This window comes from Oncorhynchus masou, chromosome 5 (genome assembly GCF_036934945.1).
Source record: "Oncorhynchus masou masou isolate Uvic2021 chromosome 5, UVic_Omas_1.1, whole genome shotgun sequence".
Lineage (NCBI taxonomy): Eukaryota > Metazoa > Chordata > Actinopteri > Salmoniformes > Salmonidae > Oncorhynchus > Oncorhynchus masou.
The window spans coordinates 85785190-85804758 of NC_088216.1; the positions used below are offsets into that span (position 1 = coordinate 85785190).

The 19569-nt window shown below is 42.6% G+C and overlaps 1 protein-coding gene across 1 annotated transcript in view; it reads left to right on the forward strand.

The window, feature by feature from the left end:
* The window catches only part of LOC135530201 (integrin alpha-7-like), a 104720-nt gene that overhangs the window by 38085 nt on the left and 47066 nt on the right, over positions 1-19569 (forward strand). The window contains 3 exon segments of the mRNA XM_064958575.1: positions 466-673; positions 8120-8375; positions 10144-10275. Coding sequence (XP_064814647.1) covers positions 466-673; positions 8120-8375; positions 10144-10275 — 596 coding nt within the window.

Genomic DNA, 19569 nt, shown 5'->3' on the forward strand with positions numbered 1-19569 from the left:
TATGTTGTTTCTTCCAGTAATGATCTGATGTGTTGTTTCTTCCAGTAATGATCTGATGTGTTGTTTCTTCCAGTAATGGTCTGATGTGTTGTTTCTTCCAGTAATGGTCTGATGTGTTGTTTCTTCCAGTAATGATCTGATGTGTTGTTTCTTCCAGTAATGATCTGATATGTTGTTTCTTCCAGTAATGATCTGATGTGTTGTTTCTTCCAGTAATGATCTGATGTGTTGTTTCTTCCAGTAAAGATCTGATGTGTTGTTTCTTCCAGTAAAGATCTGATGTGTTGTTTCTTCCAGTAAAGATCTGATGTGTTGTTTCTTCCAGTAATGATCTGATGTGTTGTTTCTTCCAGTAATGGTCTGATGTGTTGTGTCTTCCAGTAATGATCTGATATGTTGTTTCTTCCAGTAATGGTCTGATGTGTTGTTTCTTCCAGTAATGATCTGATGTGTTGTTTCTTCCAGGATACTGGTGGGGGCTCCCCGGGACAGAGGACTGGGCCTCATGGGGAAACAGCGTACTGGCGCCCTGTACCGCTGTCCAATCACAGGCGAGGAGTTTGACTGCGAGCGCGTGGACATCGATGGAGAGGTAAACCTCGACAGGGAGAGCAAGGACAACCAGTGGCTCGGAGTGACAGTCAAAAGCCAGGGGATTGGAGGAAAGGTGGTGGTAAGGACAGGAACAACTCCTGGTACTAAGCATGTCTGTCGTGGCCTGGGGCCTGGTCCCAGATCAGTTTGTGTTCCTAGGGTTATTGTCATGGCGCCATAGGAGTTGGCAAGACCGCACAACCATATCTGGGAACAGGCTATGTCTGTACAGTAGTGAGTAGACCAGGCTACGTCTGTACTGTAGTGAGTAGACCAGGCTATGTCTGTACAGTAGTGAGTAGACCAGGCTATGTCTGTATAGTAGATAGCAGACCAGGCTATGTCTGTATAGTAGTGAGTAGACCAGGCTATGCCTGTACTGTAGTGAGTAGACCAGGCTATGTCTGTACAGTAGTGAGTAGACCAGGCTATGCCTGTACTGTAGTGAGTAGACCAGGCTATGTCTGTACAGTAGTGAGTAGACCAGGCTATGTCTGTATAGTAGATAGCAGACCAGGCTATGTCTGTATAGTAGTGAGTAGACCAGGCTATGTCTGTATAGTAGATAGCAGACCAGGCTATGTCTGTATAGTAGTGAGTAGACCAGGCTATGTCTGTACTGTTATTAGTAGACCAGGCTATGTCTGTACAGTAGTGAGTAGACCAGGCTATGTCTGTATAGTAGTGAGTAGACCAGGCTATGTCTGTACTGTAGTGAGTAGACCAGGCTATGTCTGTACAGTAGTGAGTAGACCAGGCTATGTCTGTACAGTAGTGAGTAGACCAGGCTATGTCTGTACAGTAGATAGCAGACCAGGCTATGTCTGTACTGAAGTGAGTAGACCAGGCTATGTCTGTACAGTAGTGAGTAGACCAGGCTATGTCTGTACTGTAGTGAGTAGACCAGGCTATGTCTGTACTCAAGTGAGTAGACCAGGCTATGGCTGTACAGTAGTGAGTAGACCAGACTATGTCTGTATAGTAGTGAGTAGACCAGGCTATGTCTGTACTGTAGTGAGTAGACCAGGCTATGTCTGTACTGTAGTGAGTAGACCAGGCTATGTCTGTACTGTAGTGAGTAGACCAGGCTATGTCTGTACTGTAGTGAGTAGACCAGGCTATGTCTGTACTCTAGTGAGTAGACCAGGCTATGTCTGTACTGTAGTGAGTAGACCAGGCTATGTCTGTACTGTAGTGAGTAGACCAGGCTATGTCTGTACAGTAGTGAGTAGACCAGGCTATGTCTGTACTCAAGTGAGTAGACCAGGCTATGTCTGTACAGTAGTGAGTAGACCAGGCTATGTCTGTACTGTAGTGAGTAGACCAGGCTATGTCTGTACTCAAGTGAGTAGACCAGGCTATGGCTGTACAGTAGTGAGTAGACCAGACTATGTCTGTATAGTAGTTAGTAGACCAGGCTATGTCTCTACTGTAGTTAGTAGACCAGGCTATGTCTGTACTATAGTGAGTAGACCAGGCTATGTCTGTACAGTAGTGAGTAGACCAGGCTATGTCTGTACAGTAGTGAGTAGACCAGGCTATGTCTGTACAGTAGTGAGTAGACCAGGCTATATCTGTACTGTAGTAAGTAGACCAGGCTATGTCTCTACTGTAGTAAGTAGACCAGGCTATGTCTGTATAGTAGTTAGTAGACCAGGCTATGTCTGTACAGTAGTGAGTAGACCAGGCTATGTCTGTATAGTAGTGAGTAGACCAGGCTATGTCTGTATAGTAGATAGCAGACCAGGCTATGTCTGTATAGTAGTGAGTAGACCAGGCTATGTCTGTACTGTAGTTAGTAGACCAGGCTATGTCTGTACAGTAGTGAGTAGACCAGGCTATGTCTGTACTGTAGTGAGTAGACCAGGCTATGTCTGTACAGTAGTGAGTAGACCAGGCTATGTCTCTACTGTAGTTAGTGTTAGTAGACCAGGCTATGTCTGTACAGTAGTGAGTAGACCAGGCTATGTCTGTACTGTAGTGAGTAGACCAGGCTATGTCTGTACAGTAGTGAGTAGACCAGGCTATGTCTGTATAGTAGTGAGTAGACCAGGCTATGTCTGTACTGTAGTTAGTAGACCAGGCTATGTCTGTATAGTAGATAGTAGAACAGGCTATGTCTGTACTGTAGTGAGTAGACCAGACTATGTCTGTATAGTAGTGAGTAGACCAAGGTATGTCTGTATAGTAGTGAGTAGACCAGGCTATGTCTGTATAGTAGTGAGTAGACCAGACTATGTCTGTACTGTAGTTAGTAGACCAGACTATGTCTGTATAGTAGATAGTAGACCAGGCTATGTCTGTATAGTAATGAGTAGACCAGGCTATGTCTGTACTGTAGTGAGTAGACCAGGCTATGTCTGTACTGTAGTGAGTAGACCAGGCTATATCTGTACAGTAGATAGTAGACCAGGCTATGTCTGTACAGTAGTGAGTAGACCAGGCTATGTCTCTACTGTAGATAATAGACCAGGCTATGTCTGTACTGTAGTGAGTAGACCAGGCTATGTCTGTATAGTAGTGAGTAGACCAGGCTATGTCTCTACTGTAGATAGTAGACCAGGCTATGTCTGTACAGTGGTGAGTAGACCAGGCTATGTCTTTACTCAAGTGAGTAGACCAGGCTATGTCTGTATAGTAGTGAGTAGACCAGGCTATGTCTGTACTGTTATTAGTAGACCAGGCTATGCCTGTACAGTAGTGAGTAGACCAGGCTATGTCTCTACTGTAGTTAGTAGACCAGGCTATGTCTGTATAGTAGATAGTAGAACAGGCTATGTCTGTACTGTAGTGAGTAGACCAGGCTATGTCTGTACTGTAGTGAGTAGACCAGGCTATGTCTGTACAGTAGTGAGTAGACCAGGCTATGTCTGTATAGTAGTGAGTAGACCAGGCTATGTCTGTACTGTAGTGAGTAGACCAGGCTATGTCTGTACTGTAGTGAGTTGACCAGGCTATGTCTGTACAGTAGTGAGTAGACCAGGCTATGTCTGTATAGTAGAGAGTAGACCAGGCTATGTCTGTACTGTAGAGAGTAGACCAGGCTATGTCTCTACTGTAGATAGTAGACCAGGCTATGTCTGTACTGTAGTGAGTAGACCAGGCTATGTCTTTACTCAAGTGAGTAGACCAGGCTATGTCTGTATAGTAGTGAGTAGACCAGGCTATGTCTGTACTGTTATTAGTAGACCAGGCTATGCCTGTACAGTAGTGAGTAGACCAGGCTATGTCTGTATAGTAGTTAGTAGACCAGGCTATGTCTGTACTGTAGTTAGTAGACCAGGCTATGTCTGTACAGTAGTGAGTAGACCAGGCTATGTCTGTACAGTAGTGAGTAGACCAGGCTATATCTGTACAGTAGATAGTAGACCAGGCTATGTCTGTACTGTAGTGAGTAGACCAGGCTATGTCTGTACAGTAGTGAGTAGACCAGGCTATGTCTGTACTGTAGTGAGTAGACCAGGCTATGTCTGTACTCAAGTGAGTAGACCAGGCTATGTCTGTACAGTAGTGAGTAGACCAGACTATGTCTGTATAGTAGTGAGTAGACCAGGCTATGTCTGTACAGTAGTGAGTAGACCAGGCTATGTCTGTACTGTAGTGAGTAGACCAGGCTATGTCTGTACTGTAGTGAGTAGACCAGGCTATGTCTGTACTGTAGTGAGTAGACCAGGCTATGTCTGTACTGTAGTGAGTAGACCAGGCTATGTCTGTACTGTAGTGAGTAGACCAGGCTATGTCTGTACTGTAGTGAGTAGACCAGGCTATGTCTGTACTGTAGTGAGTAGACCAGGCTATGTCTGTACTCAAGTGAGTAGACCAGGCTATGTCTGTACAGTAGTGAGTAGACCAGGCTATGTCTGTACTGTAGTGAGTAGACCAGGCTATGTCTGTACTCAAGTGAGTAGACCAGGCTATGGCTGTACAGTAGTGAGTAGACCAGACTATGTCTGTATAGTAGTTAGTAGACCAGGCTATGTCTCTACTGTAGTTAGTAGACCAGGCTATGTCTGTACTATAGTGAGTAGACCAGGCTATGTCTGTACAGTAGTGAGTAGACCAGGCTATGTCTGTATAGTAGTGAGTAGACCAGGCTATGTCTGTACAGTAGTGAGTAGACCAGGCTATGTCTCTACTGTAGTAAGTAGACCAGGCTATGTCTCTACTGTAGTAAGTAGACCAGGCTATGTCTGTATAGTAATTAGTAGACCAGGCTATGTCTGTACTATAGTGAGTAGACCAGGCTATGTCTGTATAGTAGTGAGTAGACCAGGCTATGTCTGTATAGTAGATAGTAGACCAGGTTATGTCTGTATAGTAGTGAGTAGACCAGGCTATGTCTCTACTGTAGATAGTAGACCAGGCTATGTCTGTACAGTAGTGAGTAGACCAGGCTATGTCTGTACTGTAGTGAGTAGACCAGGCTATGTCTGTACAGTAGTGAGTAGACCAGGCTATGTCTCTACTGTAGTTAGTAGACCAGGCTATGTCTGTACAGTAGTGAGTAGACCAGGCTATGTCTGTACTGTAGTGAGTAGACCAGGCTATGTCTGTACAGTAGTGAGTAGACCAGGCTATGTCTGTATAGTAGTGAGTAGACCAGGCTATGTCTGTACTGTAGTTAGTAGACCAGGCTATGTCTGTATAGTAGATAGTAGAACAGGCTATGTCTGTACTGTAGTGAGTAGACCAGGCTATGTCTCTACTGTAGTGAGTAGACCAGGCTATGTCTGTACTGTAGTGAGTAGACCAGGCTATGTCTGTATAGTAGTGAGTAGACCAGACTATGTCTGTACTGTAGTTAGTAGACCAGACTATGTCTGTATAGTAGATAGTAGACCAGGCTATGTCTGTACAGTAGTGAGTAGACCAGGCTATGTCTGTACTGTAGTGAGTAGACCAGGCTATGTCTGTACAGTAGTGAGTAGACCAGGCTATGTCTGTATAGTAGAGAGTAGACCAGGCTATGTCTGTACTGTAGAGAGTAGACCAGGCTATGTCTCTACTGTATATAGTAGACCAGGCTATGTCTGTACTGTAGTGAGTAGACCAGGCTATGTCTGTATAGTAGTGAGTAGACCAGGCTATGTCTCTACTGTAGATAGTAGACCAGGCTATGTCTGTACTGTAGTGAGTAGACCAGGCTATGTCTGTACTCAAGTGAGTAGACCAGACTATGTCTGTATAGTAGTTAGTAGACCAGACTATGTCTCTACTGTAGTTAGTAGACCAGGCTATGTCTGTACTATAGTGAGTAGACCAGGCTATGTCTGTATAGTAGTGAGTAGACCAGGCTATGTCTGTATAGTAGTGAGTAGACCAGGCTATGTCTGTATAGTAGTGAGTAGACCAGGCTATGTCTGTATAGTAGTGAGTAGACCAGACTATGTCTGTATAGTAGTGAGTAGACCAGGCTATGTCTGTATAGTAGATAGTAGACCAGGCTATGTCTGTACTGTAGTGAGTAGACCAGGCTATGTCTGTACAGTAGTGAGTAGACCAGGCTATGTCTGTATAGTAGTGAGTAGACCAGGCTATGTCTGTATAGTAGATAGCAGACCAGGCTATGTCTGTACTGTAGTGAGTAGACCAGGCTATGTCTGTACTGTAGTGAGTAGACCAGGCTATGTCTGTATAGTAGTGAGTAGACCAGGCTATGTCTGTATAGTATTGAGTAGACCAGGCTATGTCTCTACTGTAGTAAGTAGACCAGGCTATGTCTCTACTGTAGTAAGTAGACCAGGCTATGTCTCTACTGTAGTAAGTAGACCAGGCTATGTCTCTACTGTAGTAAGTAGACCAGGCTATGTCTCTACTGTAGTAAGTAGACCAGGCTATGTCTCTACTGTAGTAAGTAGACCAGGCTATGTCTTTATAGTATTGAGTAGACCAGGCTATGTCTGTACTGTAGTGTAGTAGACCAGGCTATGTCTCTACTGTAGTAAGTAGACCAGGCTATGTCTCTACTGTAGTAAGTAGACCAGGCTATGTCTCTACTGTAGTAAGTAGACCAGGCTATGTCTCTACTGTAGTCAGTAGACCAGGCTATGTCTCTACTGTAGTAAGTAGACCAGGCTATGTCTCTACTGTAGTAAGTAGACCAGGCTATGTCTCTACTGTAGTCAGTAGACCAGGCTATGTCTCTACTGTTATTAGTAGACCAGGCTATGTCTGTATAGTAGTTAGTAGACCAGATTATGTCTGTACTGTAGTGAGTAGACCAGGCTATGTCTGTACAGTAGTGAGTAGACCAGGCTATGTCTGTATAGTAGTGAGTAGACCAGGCTATGTCTGTATAGTAGATAGTAGACCAGGCTATGTCTGTATAGTAGTGAGTAGACCAGGTTATGTCTGTATAGTAGTGAGTAAACCAGGCTATGTCTGTATAGTAGATAGTAGACCAGGCTATGTCTGTACAGTAGTGAGTAGACCAGGCTATGTCGGTATAGTAGTGAGTAGACCAGGCTATGTCTGTATAGTAGATAGTAGACCAGGCTATGTCTGTATAGTAGAGAGTAGACCAGGTTATGTCTGTATAGTAGTGAGTAAACCAGGCTATGTCTGTATAGTAGATAGTAGACCAGGCTATGTCTGTACAGTAGTGAGTAGACCAGGCTATATCTGTACAGTAGATAGTAGACCAGGCTATGTCTGTATAGTAATGAGTAGACCAGGCTATGTCTGTATAGTAGTGAGTAGACCAGGCTATGTCTGTACAGTAGATAGTAGACCAGGCTATGTCTGTATAGTAATGAGTAGACCAGGCTATGTCTGTATAGTAGTGAGTAGACCAGGCTATGTCTGTACTGTAGTGAGTAGACCAGACTATGTCTGTATAGTAGATAGTAGACCAAGGTATGTCTGTATAGTAGTGAGTAGACCAGGCTATGTCTGTATAGTAGTGAGTAAACCAGGCTATGTCTGTATAGTAGATAGTAGACCAGGCTATGTCTGTACAGTAGTGAGTAGACCAGGCTATGTCGGTATAGTAGTGAGTAGACCAGGCTATGTCTGTATAGTAGATAGTAGACCAGGCTATGTCTGTATAGTAGAGAGTAGACCAGGCTATGTCTCTACTGTAGTAAGTAGACCAGGCTATGTCTCTACTGTAGTAAGTAGACCAGTGCCAAATACTGAGAATGTTCTGCTAGTGATCCTGTCCATCTCCAGACATGCCCACAAACAGATCTGAGACCAGGCTATGTCTGTACTTTCCTACCAAGCAAAAAAGCAGTGACTGCTCATAGCGTGGAACTGAGAAAAAATGGCTTTTATTTACCTTGGTTTTCACAGTAACTTTCAGCAGTTTCTGCTAACATGACCCCCATTTTCTCCTGAACACAATACGCTAAGAGGCAGGATACTTGTCCACGTGGTTAAGCATGTATTTAATGTAGTAAAAATTACATGAATTCATTTTAGACCAAATGAGTGAATTACTGACTTTTTTTGTTGCTTGTTATGGCAGCGTAGTAGACTGTCTCTTCCAGAGACTGATATGGTTACCACCCCTACCCCTCTCCAGACCTGTGCCCACCTGTATGAGCTGCGTCAGCGTGTGGGTCTGCCGTCTGAGACACGTGACCCTGTCGGGCGTTGTTATGTCCTGAGTGAGGACCTGACAGAGAGGGGCGACCTGGACGGAGGGGAGTGGAAGTTCTGCGAGGGGCGACCCCAGGGACACGAACAGTTTGGCTTCTGTCAGCAGGGCCTGTCTGCCGCCTTCACACCAGACAACAACTTCATCATGTTCGGCGCTCCAGGAACGTACAACTGGAAAGGTGTGGTGGCATACCTGTTATTATACCTCAATGAGACAAACCTGTATACAGAAAGGTTCAATAGTGGGGACTGACACCTGTGCGGAGTAACATGATAGTTCACCAAAAAATCTAAGCTTGTTGTCAGAGGTGTTTTCGACCTCAAAAGTGGTGAAATAAAAGAGAGAATATAGTTAGAAAGAGAACCGCCTCACCAATAGACCCCTGATCACTAAATAGATCAATCACTATATCACTATATCTATATCACTATATCTATATCACTATATCTATATCACTATATCTATATCACTATATCTATATCACTATATCTATATCACTATATCACTATATCTATATCACTATATCTATATCACTATATCTATATCACTATATCTATATCACTATATCTATATCACTATATCTATATCACTATATCACTATATCTATATCACTATATCTGTATCACTATATCTATATCACTATATCACTATATCACTATATCTATATCACTATATCTGTATCACTATATCTATATCACTATATCACTATATCTATATCACTATATCTATATCACTATATCTATATCACTATATCTATATCACTATATCTATATCACTATATCTATATCACTATATCTATATCACTATATCACTATATCTATATCACTATATCTATATCACTATATCTATATCACTATATCACTATATCTATATCACTATATCTATATCACTATATCACTATATCTATATCACTATATCTATATCACTATATCACTATATCTATATCACTATATCTGTATCACTATATCTATATCACTATATCATTATATCACTATATCTATATCACTATATCACCAATCAGTATATCATACGATACAGTGATTCATAACTCATATTGAATAACTCGTGTTGAATCTCATAATGACAGTTATAACTAACTGCCGGGAATCAATGACATTGATCCGTCCGTGTGACTACTAAGGCCAATCAGTATATTGGTTGCATTACCGGGGCGGCAGGGTAGCCTAGTGGTTAGAGCGTTGGACTAGTAACCTGAAGGTTGCAAGTTCAAACCCCCGAGCTGACAAGGTACAAATCTGTTCTGCCCCTGAACAGGCAGTTAATCTACTGTTCCTAGGCCGTCATTGTAAATAAGAATTTGTTCTTAACTAGTTAAATAAAAATCAAGCTGAGCTCACGCTCAGGTTAACAAGTCAAACAGCAGATTGTTATAAACATTTAAAAAATATCAAAAAGTCATAATTCAGTTTTTCATACTCTCCTTGGACAAATCATTGATTTATAAAGCTAATCAATAATACTGATTGGCCTTAGTAGTCATACTGATGGATCAAAGTCATTGATTCCCGGCAGTTAGTTATTGGGCTGATCATTATGAGACATCAGTGATCAATATGAATTATGGATCACTGTATCATATGTCTTACAGGCCTTAGGTGGAGTAACGATTACATCATGTGGTACTCGACATCAGCATTGTGTAACCCCAGAGATGACTGTGTCCAGTGGATATCTATGTGTTTATGTGTGGGAGTTGTCTCTCTCTTCATGTGTGTGGTGTGTGTGTGTGTGTGTGTGTCTGTGTGTGTGTGTGTGTGTGTGTGTGTGTGTGTGTGTGTGTGTGTGTGTGTGTGTGTGTGTGTGTGTGTGTGTGTGTGTGTGTGTGTGTGTGTGTGTGTGTGTGTGTGTGGTGTGTGGGGGTGCTTGTCTGTGTCTGTCTGTCTTTCTATCTGTCTGTCTGTGTCCTATAACTCTGTTCCTTCCAGGAGAGATGCGTGTCCAGCTGCTAAACCAGACACTGTTGGATCTTGGTTTCTATGACGACGGGCCTTATGAGGTGGCGGATGAGAAACAGCTGAATGCTCAGCTGATCCCAGTTCCCTACCATAGTTACCTGGGTAGGACCGTCCCTGCCCTCTGCTGCTTCTCTCACATTGCTGCTAGCCTGCTGTCCTGTCTCACTGGAGTTCACTGAGCACAGAACAGGAAAGGAGAGAGGGCCTGGGGAGATGACAACAACAGACTGACGGCACACTGTACCCAAAATAAATACCTGTCCGTAGGGCCCTTCCCTGACCTGTCTGTAGGGCCCTTCCCTGACCTGTCTGTAGGGCCCCTCCCTGACCTGTCCGTAGGGCCCCTCCCTGACCTGTCCGTAGGGCCCCTCCCTGACCTGTCCTTAGGGCCCCTCCCTGACCTGTCCTTAGGGCCCCTCCCTGACCTGTCCTTAGGATCCCTCCCTGACCTGTCCGTAGGGCCCCTCCCTGATCTGTCTGTAGGGCTCCTCCCTGACCTGTCCTTAGGGGCCCTCCCTGACCTGTCCGTAGGGCCCCTCCCTGACCTGTCCATAGGGCCCCTCCCTGACCTGTCCGTATGGCCCCTCCCTGACCTGTCCTTAGAGGCCCTCCCTGACCTGTCCTTAGGGGCCATCGCTGACCTGTCCGTAGGGCCCCTCCCTGACCTGTCCTTAGGGGCCCTCCCTGACCTGTCCTTAGGGGCCCTCCCTGACCTGTCCGTAGGGGCCATCCCTGACCTGTCCTTAGGGGCCCTCCCTGACCCGTCCGTAGGGCCCCTCCCTGACCTGTCCTTAGGGCCCCTCCCTGACCTGTCCTTAGGATCCCTCCCTGACCTGTCCGTAGGGCCCCTCCCTGATCTGTCCGTAGGGCCCCTCCCTGACCTGTCCGTAGGGCCCCTCCCTGACCTGTCCATAGGGCCCCTCCATGACCTGTCCATAGGGCCCCTCCCTGACCTGTCCATAGGGGCCATCGCTGACCTGTCCGTAGGGCCACTCCCTGACCTGTTCGTAGGGCCCCTCCATGACCTGTCCGTAGGGCCCCTCCCCTGACCTGTCCGTAGGGCCCCTCCCTGACCTGTCCATAGGGCCCCTCCCTGACCTGTCCATAGGGCCCCTCCCTGACCTGTCCATAGGGCCCCTCCCTGACCTGTCCGTAGGCAGCTCCACTCCACCTCAATATTCTGAATACTTTACTACCCAATTTGTAAGTCGCTCTGGATAAGAGCGTCTGCCAAATGACTTAAATGTAAATGTAAATGTACATGAAGTAGCTGCGCATGAATGGACCAATCATGGGTGAGAGATACGGCAATAGAATAATAAGTGTATTATTACACAGTCATCAGGGCCTGTTATAGACTGGTCCCAGATCAGCTTGTCCTTTAGCGAACTACTCTGCTGTCATGCCAATGCCATACAGCACATGTGTGAGAAGTTGGCTAAAAGCACAAACAGATCTAATTCTGGGTCCAGTGTGAGTCAGTCTTGTCGTCCATCTGTTGGGTACCAGTGGTTTACCCACAAACCACCGCAATACCAGGAAGAAGAACACACACACACACACACACAATCACAGCACATGTCTTTCTCACCTGCACTCCCTCTTTCTATCTCCCCCTCTCTCTTTGTCACCCTGTTCCCCCTCACCACCTCTCCTCCACTCCCCCCCACCGCCCCCTCTCTCTCCTTCATCTTCCTCTCTCTCGGGCCTCAGGGCTCTTGTTCATGGTTTGTCCTGATGAAGATGAGCTGGTGTACAAAACTCTAGAGCCACGCTCCAACTGGCCCATGTTTGAGGACGTAGCTCAAAATAGCTACTTAGGTTTGTAGCTGGGAGTGAAACACACCGTAGACTTACCTTGACTCTCCTGTCTACCCTTAATTAACACACTGTAGACTTACCCTGACTCTCCTGTCTACCCTTAACCCCCTGTGTTGGTTTACCCTGACTATCCCATCTACCCTTAACCCCTGTGCTGGTTTACCCTGACTATCCCATCTACCCTTAACCCCCTGTGCTGGTTTACCCTGACTATCCCATCTACCCTTAACCCCCTGTGTTGGTTTACCCTGCCTATCCCATCTACTCTTAACCCCCTGTGTTGGTTTACCCTGACTATCCCATCTACCCTTAACCCCCTGTGTTGGTTTACCCTGACTATCCCATCTACCCTTAACCCCCTGTGTTGGTTTACCCTGACTATCCCATCTACTCTTAACCCCCTGTGTTGGTTTACCCTGACTATCCCATCTACCCTTAACCCCCTGTGTTGGTTTACCCTGACTATCCCATCTACCCTTAACACACTGTAGACTTACCCTGACTCTCCTGTCTACCCTTAACACACTGTAGACTTACCCTGACTCTCCTGTCTACCCTTAACACACTGTAGACTTACCCTGACTATCCCATCTACCCTTAACCCCTGTGCTGGTTTACCCTGACTATCCCATCTACCCTTAACCCCCTGTGCTGGTTTACCCTGACTATCCCATCTACCCTTAACCCCCTGTGTTGGTTTACCCTGACTATCCCATCTACCCTTAACAAACTGTAGACTTACCCTGACTCTCCTGTCTACCCTTAACACACTGTAGACTTACCCTGACTCTCCTGCCTACCCTTAATTAACACACCGTAGACTTACCTTGACTCTCCTGTCTACCCTTAATTAACACACCGTAGACTTACCTTGACTCTCCTGTCTACCCTTAACACACTGTAGACTTACCCTGACTCTCCTGTCTACCCTTAACACACTGTAGACTTACCCTGACTCTCCTGTCTACCCTTAACCCCCTGTGTTGGTTTACCCTGACTATCCCATCTACCCTTAACCCCCTGTGTTGGTTTACCCTGACTATCCCATCTACCCTTAACCCCTGTGCTGGTTTACCCTGACTATCCCATCTACCCTTAACCCCCTGTGTTGGTTTACCCTGACTATCCCATCTACCCTTAACCCCCTGTGCTGGTTTACCCTGACTATCCCATCTACCCTTAACCCCCTGTGTTGGTTTACCCTGACTATCCCATCTACCCTTAACCCCCTGTGTTGGTTTACCCTGACTATCCCATCTACTCTTAACCCCCTGTGTTGGTTTACCCTGACTATCCCATCTACCCTTAACCCCCTGTGTTGGTTTACCCTGACTATCCCATCTACTCTTAACCCCCTGTGTTGGTTTACCCTGACTATCCCATCTACCCTTAACCCCTGCGTTGGTTTACCCTGACTATCCCATCTACCCTTAACCCCCTGTGCTGGTTTACCCTGCCTATCCCATCTACCCTTAACCCCCTGTGTTGGTTTACCCTGACTATCCCATCTACCCTTAACCCCCTGTGTTGGTTTACCCTGACTATCCCATCTACTCTTAACCCCCTGTGTTGGTTTACCCTGACTATACCATCTACACTTAACCCCCTGTGTTGGTTATGTGCTCACTGCTAGCCCTTCTCTACTGTAGAACCTGTGTATAATCTATGTCAATTTCTCTTTGTGTTACAGCCTGTCAGCCTGTCAGTCTGTATAGTGTAGTGGTCTGTATAGCCTGTCAGTCTGTATAGTGCAGTGGTCTGTATAGCCTGTCAGTCTGTATAGTGTAGTGGTCTGTATAGCCTGTCAGTCTGTATAGTGTAGTGGTCTGTATAGCCTGTCAGCCTGTCAGTCTGTATAGTGTAGTGGTCTGTATAGCCTGTCAGTCTGTATAGTGTAGTGTCCTGGAGCTGTCCAGGGTACCTTGGTGCTGGTTCTATCCAGTGGCGGTTCTAGCTTGTATGGCTCCGTGGGCAGGGGGTTCGCATCATTCTCCACTAACTGTCTATTCAGACATTTGGAACAATACAAATAAATAATCATAACATTTAAAACGATATAAATATATACAAAAAAGTAAAAAATATATACAAAAAAGTTAAAAATATATACAAAAAAGTAACAAAGACAAATTGGTGGTGTGCAGACTGGTTTTATATTATTCTTTAACGACTTCGCACAAACCAGAAAATAATGCAACAATGTGTCCGTGAAACTATATATTAACAGTATTATGAATAAATTGTGGTTTATTTGGTAGCATTTCGTAGTGTGACTGATTTGACTAATTGCATTCATATTGTACAAAGTTAGAGGTGCGCTATTTGATAGATTCCCCCACCCCCCCTACCTCGTGCTTCCAGTGGGGAGACCTGAGGTCATCTTAACCCCCCTACCCCTACCTCTGGCTTCCAGTGGGGAGACCTGAGGTCATCCTACCCCCCCTACCCCTACCTCTGGCTTCCAGTCGGGAGACCTGAGGTCAACCTACCCCCGCCACCAATACCTCGGGCTTCAAGTGTGGAGACCTGATGTCATCCTAACCCCCCTACCCCTACCTCTGGCTTCCAGTCGGGAGACCTGAGGTCATCCTACCCCCCCTACCCCCACCCCATCTCGTACTTCTGAGTGGGGAGACCTTCCCAGGCAGTAGCCAGCCAAGCTCACAAACTAGAATCAGGGCTCCGACTCCGACAAGATGAATTGACCCACGGTCTCACATGATATCATTGACGTGAGAGAAATGAGCGATAGAAAACCGGTCGCGCAAATGTCACCATTCCGATTTTTTTTGTGCGGGCGCCCCGTGTCGCCCCGTGTCGCCCCGTGTCGCCCCCGGCAAACTGGCCCCTAGTCTCTCGACTGAGTGATTCGTATTATTCAGTCACTGCCCCTGTCGCCTGTACCTAAATCCACCACTGGTTCTATGTCTACATTCTTATCTACATTTAGTAGATACAAGTAACTTTTCTAAGTGAATAAAGGTTTTCGATATGAAAGAACTAAGCAAAGCAGAATTTAGAAATTTAGAAATCTCCCAGTGAACAACGTGTTCTGAAATCACCATGTGATACAGTTCCTATAGTAACGGTGTTCCAGTGAAGGTCATAGGAACAGAGCCTTCAGAGCGTCTTCATTTGTCGGCGTAGTTAAATCTCAGCAGTCCTTGGACACGTAGATACTTGCTCATTCACTTTTTTTAGACGGCTAATGGACTCTAACCAATAACGTTCTGTCCGTCCCATCAATTGTTCCGGATCGATTGTTCCCATCGATTGTTCCCATCAAACCTGTAAATCTCTTTATTCACCTCCTCCTCCTCTGTACAAACCAACGAGGATATGTCCCCATATGGAGCCCTATTGCCTATACTTAGCATGACTTTTAACCAGAGCGTTATGGGCCCTCGTCAAAACGATTGAACTATATAAGGACTAGGGTTCCATTAGAGACGCCTTGTCCCTTCTCCATAATGAGCACTCCTCCTCCACTTCCTTAATGCCCATTTTAACCTTTGACCCCCTCACGTCTAACTGGCAGCATGCCTCCATCGATCCTGATCCTCTAACCAAATGACATAATGACTGGACATACATACGGAGCTATGCACGCTTACTAACAGACAGTATTGGTTACCGGTTATTTATAGACAGACATTAGTGATGTTATTGGTTATTTATAGACAGACAGTAGTGATGTTATTGGTTATTTATAGACAGACAGTAGTGATGTTATTGGTTATTTATAGACAGACAGTAGTGATGTTATTGGTTATTTATAGACAGACAGTAGTGATGTTATTGGTTATTTATAGACAAACAGTAGTGATGTTATTGGTTACTTATAGACAGACAGTAGTGATGTTATTGGTTATTTATAGACAGACAGTAGTGATGTTATTGGTTATTTATAGACAGACAGTAGTGATGTTATTGGTTATTTATAGACAGACAGTAGTGATGTTATTGGTTATTTATAGACAGACAGTAGTGATGTTATTGGTTATTTATAGACAGACAGTAGTGATGTTATTGGTTATTTATAGACAGACAGTAGTGATGTTATTGGTTATTTATAGACAAACAGTAGTGATGTTATTGGTTATTTATAGACAGACAGTAGTGATGTTATTGGTTATTTATAGACAGACAGTATTGATGTTATTGGTTATTTATAGACAGACAGTAGTGATGTTATTGGTTATTTATAGACAGACAGTAGTGATGTTATTGGTTACTTATAGACAGACAGTAGTGATGTTATTGGTTACTTATAGACAGACAGTAGTGATGTTATTGGTTATTTATAGACAGACAGTAGTGATGTTATTGGTTATTAATAGACAGACAGTAGTGATGTTATTGGTTATTTATAGACAGACAGTAGTGATGTTATTGGTTATTTATAGAGAGACAGTAGTGATGTTATTGGTTATTTATAGACAGACAGTAGTGATGTTATTGGTTATTTATAGACAGACAGTAGTGATGTTATTGGTTATTTATAGACAGACAGTAGTGATGTTATTGGTTATTTATAGACAGACAGTAGTGATGTTACTGGTTATTTATAGACAGACAGTAGTGATATTACTGGTTATTTATAGACAGACAGTAGTGATGTTATTGGTTATTTATAGACAGACAGTAGTGATGTTATTGGTTATTTATAGACAGACAGTAGTGATGTTATTGGTTATTTATAGACAGACAGTAGTGATGTTATTGGTTATTTATAGACAGACAGTAGTGATGTTATTGGTTATTTATAGACAGACAGTAGTGATGTTATTGGTTATTTATAGACAGACAGTAGTGATGTTATTGGTTATTTATAGACAGACAGTAGTGATGTTATTGGTTATTCATAGACAGACAGTAGTGATGTTATTGGTTATTCATAGACAGACAGTAGTGATGTTATTGGTTATTTATAGACAGACAGTAGTGATGTTATTGGTTACTTATAGACAGACAGTAGTGATGTTATTGGTTATTTATAGACAGACAGTAGTGATGTTATTGGTTATTTATAGACAGACAGTAGTGATGTTATTGGTTATTTATAGACAGACAGTAGTGATGTTATTGGTTATTTATAGACAGACAGTAGTGATGTTATTGGTTATTTATAGACAGACAGTAGTGATGTTATTGGTTATTTATAGACAGACAGTAGTGATGTTATTGGTTATTTATAGACAAACAGTAGTGATGTTATTGGTTATTTATAGACAGACAGTAGTGATGTTATTGGTTATTTATAGACAGACAGTATTGATGTTATTGGTTATTTATAGACAGACAGTAGTGATGTTATTGGTTATTTATAGACAGACAGTAGTGATGTTATTGGTTACTTATAGACAGACAGTAGTGATGTTATTGGTTACTTATAGACAGACAGTAGTGATGTTATTGGTTATTTATAGACAGACAGTAGTGATGTTATTGGTTATTAATAGACAGACAGTAGTGATGTTATTGGTTATTTATAGACAGACAGTAGTGATGTTATTGGTTATTTATAGAGAGACAGTAGTGATGTTATTGGTTATTTATAGACAGCAGACAGTAGTGATGTTATTGGTTATTTATAGACAGACAGTAGTGATGTTATTGGTTATTTATAGACAGACAGTAGTGATGTTATTGGTTATTTATAGACAGACAGTAGTGATGTTACTGGTTATTTATAGACAGACAGTAGTGATATTACTGGTTATTTATAGACAGACAGTAGTGATGTTATTGGTTATTTATAGACAGACAGTAGTGATGTTATTGGTTATTTATAGACAGACAGTAGTGATGTTATTGGTTATTTATAGACAGACAGTAGTGATGTTATTGGTTATTTATAGACAGACAGTAGTGATGTTATTGGTTATTTATAGACAGACAGTAGTGATGTTATTGGTTATTTATAGACAGACAGTAGTGATGTTATTGGTTATTTATAGACAGACAGTAGTGATGTTATTGGTTATTCATAGACAGACAGTAGTGATGTTATTGGTTATTCATAGACAGACAGTAGTGATGTTATTGGTTATTTATAGACAGACAGTAGTGATGTTATTGGTTACTTATAGACAGACAGTAGTGATGTTATTGGTTATTTATAGACAGACAGTAGTGATGTTATTGGTTACTTATAGACAGACAGTAGTGATGTTATTGGTTACTTATAGACAGACAGTAGTGATGTTATTGGTTATTTATAGACAGACAGTATTGGTTACGGTTATTTATAGACAGACAGTAGTGATGTTATTGGTTATTTATAGACAGACAGTAGTGATGTTATTGGTTATTTATAGACAGACAGTAGTGATGTTATTGGTTATTTATAGACAGACAGTATTGGTTACCGGTTATTTATAGACAGACATTAGTGATGTTATTGGTTATTTATAGACAGACAGTAGTGATGTTATTGGTTATTTATAGACAGACAGTAGTGATGTTATTGGTTATTTATAGACAGACAGTAGTGATGTTATTGGTTATTTATAGACAGACAGTAGTGATGTTATTGGTTATTTATAGACAGACAGTAGTGATGTTATTGGTTATTTATAGACAAACAGTAGTGATGTTATTGGTTATTTATAGACAGACAGTAGTGATGTTATTGGTTATTTATAGACAGACAGTATTGATGTTATTGGTTATTTATAGACAGACAGTAGTGATGTTATTGGTTATTTATAGACAGACAGTAGTGATGTTATTGGTTACTTATAGACAGACAGTAGTGATGTTATTGGTTACTTATAGACAGACAGTAGTGATGTTATTGGTTATTTATAGACAGACAGTAGTGATGTTATTGGTTATTAATAGACAGACAGTAGTGATGTTATTGGTTATTTATAGACAGACAGTAGTGATGTTATTGGTTATTTATAGAGAGACAGTAGTGATGTTATTGGTTATTTATAGACAGACAGTAGTGATGTTATTGGTTATTTATAGACAGACAGTAGTGATGTTATTGGTTATTTATAGACAGACAGTAGTGATGTTATTGGTTATTTATAGACAGACAGTAGTGATGTTACTGGTTATTTATAGACAGACAGTAGTGATATTACTGGTTATTTATAGACAGACAGTAGTGATGTTATTGGTTATTTATAGACAGACAGTAGTGATGTTATTGGTTATTTATAGACAGACAGTAGTGATGTTATTGGTTATTTATAGACAGACAGTAGTGATGTTATTGGTTATTTATAGACAGACAGTAGTGATGTTATTGGTTATTTATAGACAGACAGTAGTGATGTTATTGGTTATTTATAGACAGACAGTAGTGATGTTATTGGTTATTTATAGACAGACAGTAGTGATGTTATTGGTTATTTATAGACAGACAGTAGTGATGTTACTGGTTATTTATAGACAGACAGTAGTGATGTTATTGGTTATTTATAGACAGACAGTAGTGATGTTATTGGTTATTTATAGACAGACAGTAGTGATGTTATTGGTTATTTATAGACAGACAGTAGTGATGTTATTGGTTACTTATAGACAGACAGTAGTGATGTTATTGGTTATTTATAGACA